Consider the following 12,551-nt stretch of genomic DNA (forward strand, 5'->3'; position numbering starts at 1 on the left):
ACTCCCTGTACCGCAGGCTCATCACAACTCTGTCACTGTCGTGACAGCTTCCTCTGTGATTCCCTGCCACAGGCCTTCTGCTCCAGACAGGGAGGCCCCTCACTCCTCCGCCACTTGCCCCTGCAGTCTGTGCTACTCAGGGCACCTCTTCCCCTCGTCTCTCCAAATCCTAACCCTCCAGTAGGCCTCACTGCTTCCATGAAACCTTTGGACCACACCAGCCCACAGGGATTTCTCCCTCTGGGGACTCTGCAAGAAACACAGAGACCATTTGTCTTGGTCTTCAACTGGCGCTGAAATGTCTCTTATAGATCTGCATGGGCTCTCAAATAGACTGTGACCTTGGGCAAGCCAGTCACCTAACCTCCTCCCTATGCCACACTTTGCTCATCTGCAAAATGGGGTTAATAGAAGTAGCCAGGTTGTCGTGAGGATTAGATGAGCCCATTTATGGGAAGCACTTAGACCACTACTGTCTGGCTCAGAGTGGCAGGCTGGGACCACCTGCTCTGAGTATAGCAAGCCCTTTGTAGACAGGAGGCATGCTCTCACATCCTTCGGACACACAATAAAGGGCCCAGCATTGTCAACGTCATCACTATTTAATGAATGAATAAAATGTGTTTTATTCTTACTCTCTCTCAATGCTCAGACCAATAAATTTGGTCTCAGTTTTCCAAAAGAAATGAGTTTGGGGCTGAACTGTGTTCTGGGGACTTTTCTTTTTTTTCCAGGTCCTCGCTCTTTGAGTGTGTATTTGAAATAACAGTTGGATGCAGCTTATTTAAGCCACAATCCAATCCATAAACCTGACGCTTCAGCAATTATCTGTTGCAGATTGGGAGAGGTGCAAAACTTGCGCCACAGTTAATTGGAAGGCAAAGAAGGCTTTTTGTTTGCTTGTAGCACATGGACACTTCATTATGGTAATAGGAATAGAGAAGCATCTTTTCCTCTGCCCTTTCTTTGTTTCTCCTATGTATTCCTTTTTGTACTAAATACACTTTCTGGCCATTTCTATGTTCTCCCTTGACCTCTTCTTTTTCCTGTGTCTCCTTCCCTCCCTCTGTTTCTTCATGACATCAAGGATGTGGGTTCATTTTCTTCTCTATTTTCCTCTCTTGGTGCTTCCTGCTAGCCTTGGGTGGGAGCAGAGGAGCTATCAGCTAGCAAGCTCTGGAAACTACCCGAGACCACAGATACCTTCCAGGTTATACCATCTAGCATCGTATGTCTTTGGCTCACTCTAGGACCCAGCTGTGACAGCCACATATGTCACCTGGTAAGGCAGGTAGGGGACCCAGAAGATTATTCTTTTTTCCATTAGCATTCTAGCAATGGCACATTTATCAAATTGGTCTTTTTGTTTGGAAATCAGAGCACAAAGCAGAGAGGAAGGAAAGGACAGCTAAGCTTTGAGAGTGTATAAAAGGGAGGGCTGGGGCACAAGATCTTACCAACTTCCAGGTCTCTGTCCCCAACTCCCACCTAGCTTCTGAGCTAGAGACCTATGGCCTTGGACAGTCCACTGTCAAAGACAGACCTTCGAAAGACCTCTAAAATGGGACATAACCACAGACGAATATATATAATCTCATACTATCCCCTGTTCCCACACACACTGTAGCTTCTCTTCTTGAATTCGTTATCTCAGGCCATTATACCACCGTGACACCCGACCACCCTATGGCTCAGGAGAGAGCCCGCAGAGCTCTTTGGCTCCCTTCTCCACTCCTACACACTACCATTCACTATGTCCTCTTCACCCTAAACAACCCTTCATGTCATCCTTTCTCCAGCCTTAGCCCGTGGCCCTCCTATGGACTGCTGTTGAAGCCTCTTAGCATATGACCTTGCCCCACACTCTGACTGACAACCCATCTTTATACCGTGCCACTGAAAATGTCACTCTATTATCCCAGGGACACATCCTGCCTTTTCACACACCTCTGCATTTGCACTAGCTGTTCCCTTTGCCTAGAACTCCTGGGCCCTTGTCCAATCAGCAGCTTTTCATCTGTCTTGCAAGAAGGTGTCAAGTGCCTTTTCAAATGTCACCTTTTCCGGGGCCCTCACCCCAAACAGAATCAGTCACTCCCTTCTCTGTGCTCTCATTAATAGTATATACGATTCTTTGTTTTACAAATATCTGCTTTGTCTGTCTCGAAGCTTCTTGAAGGCAGGAATTATGTTCTATGTTTATACTACCTTCCTCCTAGTTAATCAATAAATATTTGTTGAATGAAAGGATTAAATTTCACCAGAAATTCGCCAAATATCTACTTCATGCAGACGCATTATTCTAAACACAGTGGAAAACCCAATGACTCTATTATCAAAGAACAAACAATGTACTCTAAAATAAGCCCATGGAGATGACCTTATGAGTGCTGTGAGAGTTCCTTACTTACTATCGCTGCATGTTCTGTTCCCCATCACCAGGTGGCAGTAGTGTGCCATGGTCATGTGGTCTGAGCTAGGAAGTTCCAAAACTAAAAGGAGGTGGCTTTGCTGGTCCCGGTTGCTGGATTCATAGCAAGAAAGGGGGAATGTGGGCTGAGTTTGGGTTCCGTGCATGGCCGGACTTGCAAGAGCTTGTTCTTGGGTGCTGCCCACAGCTGCACCTCTCATGCTGTATTTCATTCAGACATGATGCTCTCTCTTACCCATAAATCCAAAGCAGGAAGACTGAGAGGTCTCCGGGGTGGGACCAGGTCTACAACTTAGGCCTATGCCTTAGACCTATTCCCACTCTACAACTCCCTTTAACTTCTTTTAGTGGTGAGTTCACATTCAGCTGTGCAATGGCAGGGCTCTTCCTGATGATTTGTGTTTAGTTGAACTCAGACAATGGCGATGGCAAGTCGGAGGTCTTAGGTGACCTCTGTTGGAGCAGTCAACAAAGAGATATGAGCTGCTCCCAAACTGCATTGCATGTGAAAATGAATAAAAACTGAGGGAGCAGTAGTATAGCAAGGGGGGGGGGCATCTCTTTCAACAAACCTGGCTCAGAAGCACACAGTAAGAGAACAGCTGGAGAGAAACAAGATGGCTGAGATGTCCAGTGATGCCTAGTGCCACCTCTCCCCCACTCCTGATCCCCAGGATTGGGGGAGACTCACGCACTCACTCATGTCTGCAGGCTGCAGACGTGAATAGGATGGGAAACTGAAGTCCAAGAGGCAGAGAGGTTCACAGACAGATTAGCAGTCAGCAGAAGGCAGGAGGGAATTGAGGACAAGAACACAGGTAAGGAATCAGCCTTGGAAGAATCGAAGAATCAGACCTTTCTGCCTTTGAGGCAAGAAGTGAACTTGGGTTTTGCCCATTTGGTGCAATGATAAAGGAGACAGAAATCTGAGGAAGTTATGTCTTCTGTCTGAGGGGTGAAATAAGAGACCGGGTTACCCCTCCTCCTCACTCTGTGGTGATTTGATATCAAGGGTGATTGAGCAGACTTGAGAGGGTGGTAAGGAGTAAAAGAGAGGGATAAGGTACTGTGAAGAATGGGAGAGGAAACTGCTTAGGAATAAATATAAAAACTATGGTTAAGAACAGAATTCATAGGTTTGTAGTAGGGCAATTGGTGGGGTTATCAGGTTTAATGCAGCAGAGCTCAGAAGTCTGAGGTAGTTCCACCGTTCTGCTTAGTTGATCTAGGGTTGGGGGTTAGTTGGAGAAGTTAGGTGGAGAAGTAAAAGATGACATCATGAAGAGCATTGGTGAGGATGTGGTTAAAATGGTTAAACATGGTGTCCAGACAGGGTGAGAGAGGAGTTGACAACAAGATGTGCTGGGAAAGTCAGACGTGAGTAAGTAATAGTAGGTCTCACTGACACAGAGAGGTCAAGGGGGTGAGGACATGGGAAAGCTAAAAATGGAATGATGGGGGGCTGCTGGGAATCAAGATCTCCAAAGCGAGGTTTCTGTCAGTGATGGCTGCTGACATGGAGGGAGCCAAGCTCGTCCGACAGATGGCTGTATAACGCTCAGGCTTTCTAGTCTCCCAAGATTATAGCAAGTGTTAGGCTGGGCAGGAAGCAGGTGGCCAGTGGCAGAGTTTTCTGTGGCTGCAGGAGGCTATAGATGATGGAGGTAGGATGAGGGAGGATGAAGAAATATAAACTGGATGCTTTATTTTTTTTAAAAAAGATTATTTATTTATTTATTCGACAGAGATAGAGACAGCCAGCGAGAGAGGGAACACAAGCAGGGGGAGTGGGAGAGGAAGGAGCAGGCTCATAGCGGAGGATCCCATAACGCCGGGATCACGCCCTGAGCTGAAGGCAGACGCTTAACCGCTGTGCCACCCAGGCGCCCCTAAACTGGATGCTTTAAAGTTAGAGGGACTTTTGAAGGACCTTTTAGAACACCCACCTGGATGCGGCAGTGGGAAATAGGTAGAGAAATGCTCCAGGGAGTAGAGGGAAGGGCAAAATTGAATGGAGGCCAAAAGACTGGAGAGATCAGGTGAACAGAAAGGTCATACCTTGGGTGGAGCTGTGGGACAGACCCCATCAGTTTCAGAATTCCAAAGGTAGGGTAGTTCCGTAGGATATGGCTGATACCTGCAACACAGCAGGTGCTGGATAAATATCTCTTTAATTAACTGATTTTTTTTAAAGTAAGCTCTACATCTAACATGGGGCTTGAACTTAACAACCCTGAGATCATGAGTCCCACGCTCTATCGACTAAGTTGCCCAGGTGCCCCATTTGATTTTTCTGCTTTTATAATTTTTTAAAAATTTTACTTTTTTTTTTTTTGAAGATTTATTTATTTATTTTAGAGAATGAGAGAAAGTGCACAAGTGGAGGGAGGGGCAGAGGGAGAGAGAGAGAGAAGCACACTCCCTGCTGAGCAGAGAGCCCGACATAGGGCTCTTTCTCAGGACCCTGAGATCAGGACCTAAGCCAAAATCAAGAGTTGGCTGCTTAACCAACTGAGCCACCCAGGCGCCCCTAAAAATTTTACTTCTTGTAGTCATCTTCCATAACTTAGTCTCAAAACCTACCGGCTCACTGGTAGATAGCTTTTCCACGTGAAAGGTTACAAATAGATTTTTCAGAGTGATTCAGCTACCATTATTATCTGTCTGCTTTCTTTTTTCTAGAAACCCCTTTCCATGAAAGCCTCTGACTATAACTCTAGGAGTTAGAGAAACATAGGTATTTCCTGGTTCTTGTTCTGAATTAATAAAATAAGAGTAACAATACTAATTTTTGTATGAATCATTTTGATGTTTACAAATTATCACCACAGTTACCCATTTATTTCTCAAAACCCCAGTTTGACGGCAAAATGGGTATTACTATTTTCAATTTTGTACATTGAAAATAGTTTGAACTGGTCTGGTGACACCAAGACCACTCAGCTTCACATAGCCAAAACGTGGGAAAGCCAGACTAGAACCCTTATGTTTCAAGCCTGAGGCGGTGGTTTCCTAAACTTTGGCTTGAATTTGTTCAAAGTGCAGATTCAATAGGTCTAGGGTGGGAATTCGGAATCTGCTTTTGAGACAAACATCTAATGCTTGTGTTTCAATGGCCATACTCTGAAAAACACTAATCTAGAAACTCCTTTTTCCCTTCTCTCTTAAAGGAAAAAAAAAAAAAAAGGCTGATCTCACCTCTTACCAATCAAAGGAATTTTTTTTTTCCCTTGGATAAGTAGGGCCCCCAGCTCTTCTTTTCTGTGACTTACCCACACACACTGATAAAGTTAATTATCTGCCCTGGCTAAATGACTTTCCCTAGCAACACCCTAGCAACTAACATCAGCTCTGCCTTAGGCTACAAAACTGGAAAGAGATTTCTTGAAGTCCAGTGTATTTTACAACAGAACAAAACATCTGAACAGGAAATTAAATAGAAAGTAAACTGGATTCATTGCTAAGAGATGAGACATAGACACACACGAAATAGTTCATGGCAATCCACCAGGACACAATAGCCAGAATACGAAACTTTGTCCTTTAAGTTCTACTGAAGTCCAGAGGAGAGAATGCAGGATCTCATTCCGTGGAGAAGAGGAGAATATAAATGGGTTGCAGGAGAGGAAGGCATTCTAGGTGATGGGAAGCTACTGGCAAAGGTGTAAGGTAGGATTGAAAGTGGGGGACACCGGGAACCCAGCTGACAGCACTGAGAGCACAGTCTGGGGTCTAGAACCAAATCATGGAGGGCCTTGAAGGTCACTTGAAGACCTTGGGCTGTGAAAGGCTTTTTATTCCTAGAACATGATGTACCTGGAGGTGGTGAACCACAGAGGCAGTCCCTATCTTTAGAGAGCTTAGAATCTAGTGATGGAGACAAACCAAGAATAAATAAAAAATGTAAAAATCAAACATAAAAATGAATATGGAATTATAAATCTTGAGAATATTAAGAGAAAATACATCAGGTGCCAGGAGAGTGTATAAAGAGGAGCATGTAATAGGCAGGAAGGACTCCTCTGAGGAACAGTTTGCACGGAGATCGGAGAGGTGCTCAGGAGGATGGCAGGTGGGGGAGGGGACTATAGAGCATGGGGCGCCAGGACGAGAGAACAGCACGGGCACACGCTCACACACCAAGGAGCCCTGGGGGCTGGAGCCCATGACAGAAGGGGTGCATGGCCCAAGAAGGTTGAGGAGGGCATTGGAGGCCGTGTTGAAGATGCTTTCTTTGTTCTGAGAGTCCCGAAAAGCCACTGACATGGATTTTAACCTTGGGATTGACATTCAAATCTGCGTTTAAAAAAGGATCATTTGGGCTTCAGTGCAGAAGGCATGTTGGAGGGGGGCAAGAGTGGGCAGAGTGGGTGCAGATAGCCCAATTAGGAGGTTGAGAGATGGTGACACCTGACTGGTGTGGTGGCAGAGGAGATGGAGAGAAGTGGACAGGTTCAGGTGGTAGTTAGAAGGTGAAACTTGGTGATGGTTTGGATGTGTGGAGAACGGAGGTCTGACGTGATGGCAGAGTGGGGTTGGGGAAATCTAGCTTGGGGAGTGGCCCTGGAGCTTGATGGGCTGCTTTGAGCCTGAGGTCCACACTGTGTAGTGGGAAGAACTCCATTTTGGTGTTTGGTGAGGCCTGTTTTGAATCTTGCATCTTTTCCCCTTTCTAGCTGGGGCACCTAGACAGGAGATTTTGTAGGTTCCTAATTTGGGAATCGAGGCTAGAGGGGAAATGGGCCTCCCACTTGACATGGTTTCCCTGTAAATGTTTAATAAAAAATTAACTCTTACGTCCCTGCCCGCTCCATACCTTCCCATATCCATGTTAGATTTGAATATGTTGATTTAGATGAAAAGAGCACATATTTGGGCTATTGGACATTCATTCCTGTCCTTTGAGATAAAATCCCACAAAGCACTTATTTTAGTCTGTAGCATATATCACAAGTATAATTTGAAAAGATTCTGTAACTATGTATTTAATGTTTGCTTTTCCCACTGGACTGTAAGATCCACAAAGGCAAGTAATAAGTCTGTCTTGTGTCCCAGCGCTGAGCACATGGAGGGCCTTCAATATGAATGAATGAATGAACAAACGAACGAATGAATGAATTTTTGTTCCCTGTGGTACCCACTGCTCAGCACAGACTTGGCCCCAAATCTGCACTCAACAAAAGCGTGCTGGATGACTGGGGCTATGCACCGTGGAATCTAATATGAGCTCCGAGCCAGTGACACAGGAGATAATTCACTCAGGACACAGATGTGAATCTGAGTGTCACCTCTATAGAGGAGGGCTGGTCAGCTGGGTCAGGTGCTGCTGAGAGTCAAAGAAGGTCAGGACTGAGAAAAGAGCAGAATTGGCTTCAGTAAGGGGGCGCTCGTGGGTGACTTCTGAGAGAAGGTGCCCAGTTAACAGTCCTGGGAGAGTCCCAGGATAAGGACTGAAAAGTTAAGTGAGCGGGTGTGGAGGAATGGAGACCTTCAATGCAGACAGCTCTTCTGGGCTGTTTGTTAGTGACGTCAAAGAGGAAAAACCTGACCTGGAAAGCAAAGGAGATTGCTTTTTAAATGTAGGCATTTAAGGTGTGTTGATGACCCAGAGGGAGGAAGAGGGGTCACCAAAACTTGTGAAAGCACCTGGAGAGGGATGCTTGTGCACACTGAGGGGAGTCAGGGGCCTTAAGGCATCTCCCAGGTGGGCTTGGTCTTCCCAGCTGTGGTACCCATGACCAGCCCAGGCCTACCCATTGAGGAGGAGGGTGACCTGGAGGCTAGGCCAGGTGTTTTATATGGGTCATTTCATTGGACTCTAGCACCCCCTAGAGGAAGGGCGCATTACCCTGGAGGCGCACACACACTCCCTCCAGAGCTTGAAACTGGAGCTTGAAGAGAATAAATAAATCGCCAAAGCTTCACAGTAGGTGAGTGGCAGGATTGAGGTTTGCTTCAGGTCTGTCCCTGGGGGGAAACACTGGGAGAGATTCCTTCACCTGGGCCTTTTCCAGTCTGGCCTTAGGGTTGGCGTCTCAGGCTCAGTTCCTCTCTAAACATCGGTTACTGGGGACTGAGAACCTGAACTAAAATACTAAGCCAAGAAAACACAGACTTTTCTTTGAACCTTTTGAAACTCCTTTCTAGGGCTATATGAGGACTTATCCGGGCCTTAGGCACTTTTCTCTTTGGGGTCTCCTTCCTTCATAAAACAATAGTAAACATTCTATTTTATGACTGTGTAGGTATAGTAGAAATACATTAACATTATTTAGTATAACATTTTATTAGACCTAAATGTGTTTTTTTTTCTTCTAATCTTAAAGAAAATATTTTCAGGAGTCTCCAAAAATATTACAGGCTGTAGGCGCTGTGCCTACTGGGCGCAGTTGGATGAGTCATGCCGCTCCTTTCTCATCCTCCAGTCTGACCTGCTCCAAGAGAGCAGTAGAGTCAAACAGTCATGGCATCCGACCCTGCCTTAACTGTTTAGCTGCAGGCCTCAGTTTGCGCATCTGTAAAATGAATGAAAGTAAGGTCATGTTTGTTGTGTGCAAGGAGAGTGGAGAAGGTGAGCAGATACCCTTCACCAACCACCCAGCATACTGGTAAGCACAAAGTAGGTGTTCAGCGAAAGTTAGTTTCGTTACTCCGCAGGGTGCAAAGGTGTAGCTGGGGTTGTGGCGGCAGCCTCCTTGGTGGTGGGACAGAACCTGTCGTGTCCCTGTGCCTTATGGTTTCCCCGCCAGACCCTGGGAATCCAGCGTCGCAAAATAAACACGGCCGGGCCGCTAATCGCCAGCTCAGAAACAAAACAGCGCTGCGCTCGGGGATCTGGGCAAAATCAGCCCGCCCTCCTCCCCCTACGCCGCCGCCCTCCCTTCCTCGCGCGGCTCGGCTCGCTCAGCTCAGCTCAGCTCAGCTCAGCGCGGCGCAGCTCGGCAGCCGCCAAGCCGAGACCGCCACGGTCTCCCGGTCGCCAGCGCCGGCTCCGAGCTCCCGCTCCCCGCCAGAGCTCCGCCAGGTCTCCCTTCTACGGGGACCCCTTCGGGCAGGCGTCGCGTGGCGAGGGCCGGCGGAAGCGGCACAAAGTTGAGCGCCCGCGAGGATGAGGCTGTCCCCAGCGCCCCTGAGGCTGAGTCGGAGTCCAGCACTGCTGGCCCTGGCGCTGCCCCTGGCCGCGGCGCTGGCCTTCTCCGACGAGACCCTGGACAAAGTGCCCAAGTCGGAGGGCTACTGCAGCCGTATCCTGCGCGCCCAGGGCACGCGGCGCGAGGGCTACACCGAGTTCAGCCTCCGCGTGGAGGGCGACCCCGACTTCTACAAGCCAGGAACCAGCTACCGTGGTAAGTGGCCCGGCGTGGTGCTGGGGGCGCGGAAGCCAGCCCCCGGAACGGCGCAGACCGCGCGGTGCCGGAGGAGGGCGCCCGGTCGACGGGCGCACGGTGCCGGCAGAGCCCAGCAAGGGCCCTCTATCCTGGCCGCCCTCTGCCCCTCTCGCTGCCAGCTCCGTGCGGCTCCCGAGCCAGCGTCCGGGGCCGTCGCGGGGGCCGCAGCCAGGCCGGGCAGCCCCATCTCGGATGCGCGGTTCCCGGGCGTGGGCTGCAGCCGAGTGACGCGCCACGCCGGCCTGGCTGGGAGGGAACCTGGCTTCTCCCCCCCACCCCCATCCCCCCGGCCCGCTCCGGGAGAGCAGTGGAAACCCGTCTTCCTCCAGATCCGCCTCTGGAGTGAAGGGAACCCTGGTTTCTCTCTGTCGAGTCCCAGACCAGGTGGGGGACAGGCTTTCCCCTCTCCCATTCCTGAAGGAGAGGATACCAGCTTCTCTCAGACCACCCCCGGGATGGTCACTCCAGCTTCCTCGGACAGATGCCTTCAGGAAAAGGGACTTCGGCTTCCCCCTTGACTGGTCCCGGGCACGGGGAGGAGGGGAGGAAGAGCCTGAAGCTTTCGGAAGGGTCCCTGGAAAGAACTCCAAATTATTTTCTGATGGTCCCAGGCGAGGGAGAAGAGTCTGGATTTCTAGGACAGGCTCCCAATGGAATGGGCCTCCGAGTAGCTCTGTGTGGGTTCGAAATGGGAAGGGAAACTCAGTGGAGACGGAAAAGGAAGCCCGTATTCCCGAGGCCTGCTCTGTGGAGGCCGGGGGACCCTGGCTTCAGCCACCCCGAGGCTCTGCGTGGGGGGGAATGTAGCGCCTACGCTTCCCGGCGGAGCGCGGGCTTTCAGGAGCGCGGGGAGGGAAGGTCCAAGCAGGTGAACGCGTCCTGGGCGGGAGGCCGGGAGAGCCGCTCGACCCGCGCAGACCTGAAGCCCCGATTCCATCCCCACCGCCCACCGTCTCTCCGCCGCCCATCATTTCCCCAGACAGCTTTTCCGCGCGCAGCAGCCGCCGTTCTCCAGTTGGGAGACAGGACCTGGGGCAGGCAAGGAAGGCTGCCCGGTCTCACCTTGGGCTCCGCGGGCGGGGAGTGACGGGCACCCTTCGTTAAGTGAGCCCTGGTGCCTTGCAGGCAAGAGATGGTGGCGGCAGCTGGTGGCTCGAAGCGCCGCCCTTGCACCCCCGCCTTCCGGGTTCCAGAGCGCTGCAGGAGGAAGCGGTGGAGAACACTGGAGAAAGTTTGGGCCACTGTCAGCGGGCGCCCCCGGCCACTGAGCCGCCATCAGCAGGCACTACCCTTCTCAGAATCTTCTCCCGGTTTTCCGGGATCGTGTCCCAGACTTTGTCCACCTGGAGCTTCCCAGAACGGCTTCCTGGCGCCCCCGCTGCTGGCGGCGCTCAGTGCTGGCGAGCCCCTGACCCCAGCGCTCCGGGAGGCGGACCCTCGGTACAGAGTGGAGAAAGAACCCCGGGCCAACTCGCGAGAGTCGGCGGGGAGGCGCAGGAGCTGCGGGTGCGGCCACAGCCTTTCCGAGGAGCTGGGAGACAGCCAGCCCTCTCCGTGGACTGGAGCGAGGAGGGCGTACCCGCCCTCGGTCTCTTGAGGCCTCACCAAAACCGAGGACCTGGGTTCCCCCCCAAGCTCCACGTGGCAGGGAAAGAGTCAGACGGACTTGGCTTTAGTGGCTGTGTGACCTTGTGCAAGTCCTTTAATTTCACTGAACTTCTTTCCCAGCAGTGGAAGTAGCTATTTATCCAACCGCTCTGGTGGTTGTAGGGAGTAAAAGAGTTGACAAAGATGAGTGTGCCTGAGGTCCCCAGTACAAGTTTGTTTGAGTTGGATATGAGGCCCTTATTGGTTTAATAGCCGAGGGATGTGCCTAGTCAGATTTGTTTTTGATGTGTGTGCCTGTGATTAAGAGTAGGTGTTCTCAGCACTCCTTGGTCCAATCTACCAGTGAATGGTGGCTATCTGGATCCTTATGAATTAATGGAATGAGTGAATGAATGATTTCTCCACTAGCCTAAGATTGTTCTTAATATAAGTGCAAGAGGATGTTTTTAGGTGATTTAGGCAAGTCAGGGGCCCATGCCGAGGGTCCTACCAGGCATTTCTTCCTGCACAAATCCTCCATGTGGGCTGAGCATTGGCAGGGGTTACCCCAGCCCTGGGAAACAGGGGCACTTGGTATTCACATGATTGGCAGGTTTCCACGACTGCCAGAGTGTCCATGGCCTAGGGAAGAGGGGAGCACTAGACTTTCACCTACAGGTTTTTCTAACCTAAACATTAGCCTTTTGGACTGTGACTCCCCACTCAGGCTGTTGGCCCGCAGTCTCTTTTTCTCCCTTCTGGTGCCTGAGAGATCTTGAAAGGAAGGTGTTGCAGGAAACATGCTCAGGACTTCTGAGTAAATACTCTGAGATTAGCAAACCTGATTCCACTACTCCAAGTTAGGAAGAAAAGGGCGCTCTCCTAGTTCGTGACATTTTCTGTTGGCTTATACTTTCTAAGAATAATTATGTTAAAAGTAAATCGAATGCATTCTGTTCAGGGTATTGACTCAGGGCTGTGGGAGTTAAAATTCCCCTGGTGTTCGAGTTGCTTTTTTTACTTTGTCTTGAGTTAGAGACCCTCACAAGCCTTGGAATCAATGGCTTGTTTTCCTGCCTGGAATCTTTGTCCCCAGAATTCCAGTTTATCCCTGAATAGCTTCTGCTCTCCATGTCCCCCACCCA

The 12,551-nt window shown here is 50.0% G+C and overlaps 1 protein-coding gene across 1 annotated transcript in view; it reads left to right on the forward strand.

Annotated features, from left to right (window-relative positions):
- The first annotated feature begins 9,375 nt into the window (after positions 1 to 9,375).
- SPON1 (spondin 1) overlaps positions 9,376 to 12,551 on the forward strand; it is a 254,714-nt gene continuing 251,538 nt past the window's right edge. Inside the window, exon 1 of the mRNA XM_040638841.1 lies at positions 9,376 to 9,777. Within this exon, the coding sequence (XP_040494775.1) occupies positions 9,540 to 9,777 (238 nt within the window). The 5' untranslated portion in view covers positions 9,376 to 9,539. The remainder of the gene's footprint in view (positions 9,778 to 12,551) is intronic.

This window comes from Ursus maritimus, unplaced genomic scaffold (genome assembly GCF_017311325.1).
Source record: "Ursus maritimus isolate PB19 unplaced genomic scaffold, ASM1731132v1 scaffold_23, whole genome shotgun sequence".
Lineage (NCBI taxonomy): Eukaryota > Metazoa > Chordata > Mammalia > Carnivora > Ursidae > Ursus > Ursus maritimus.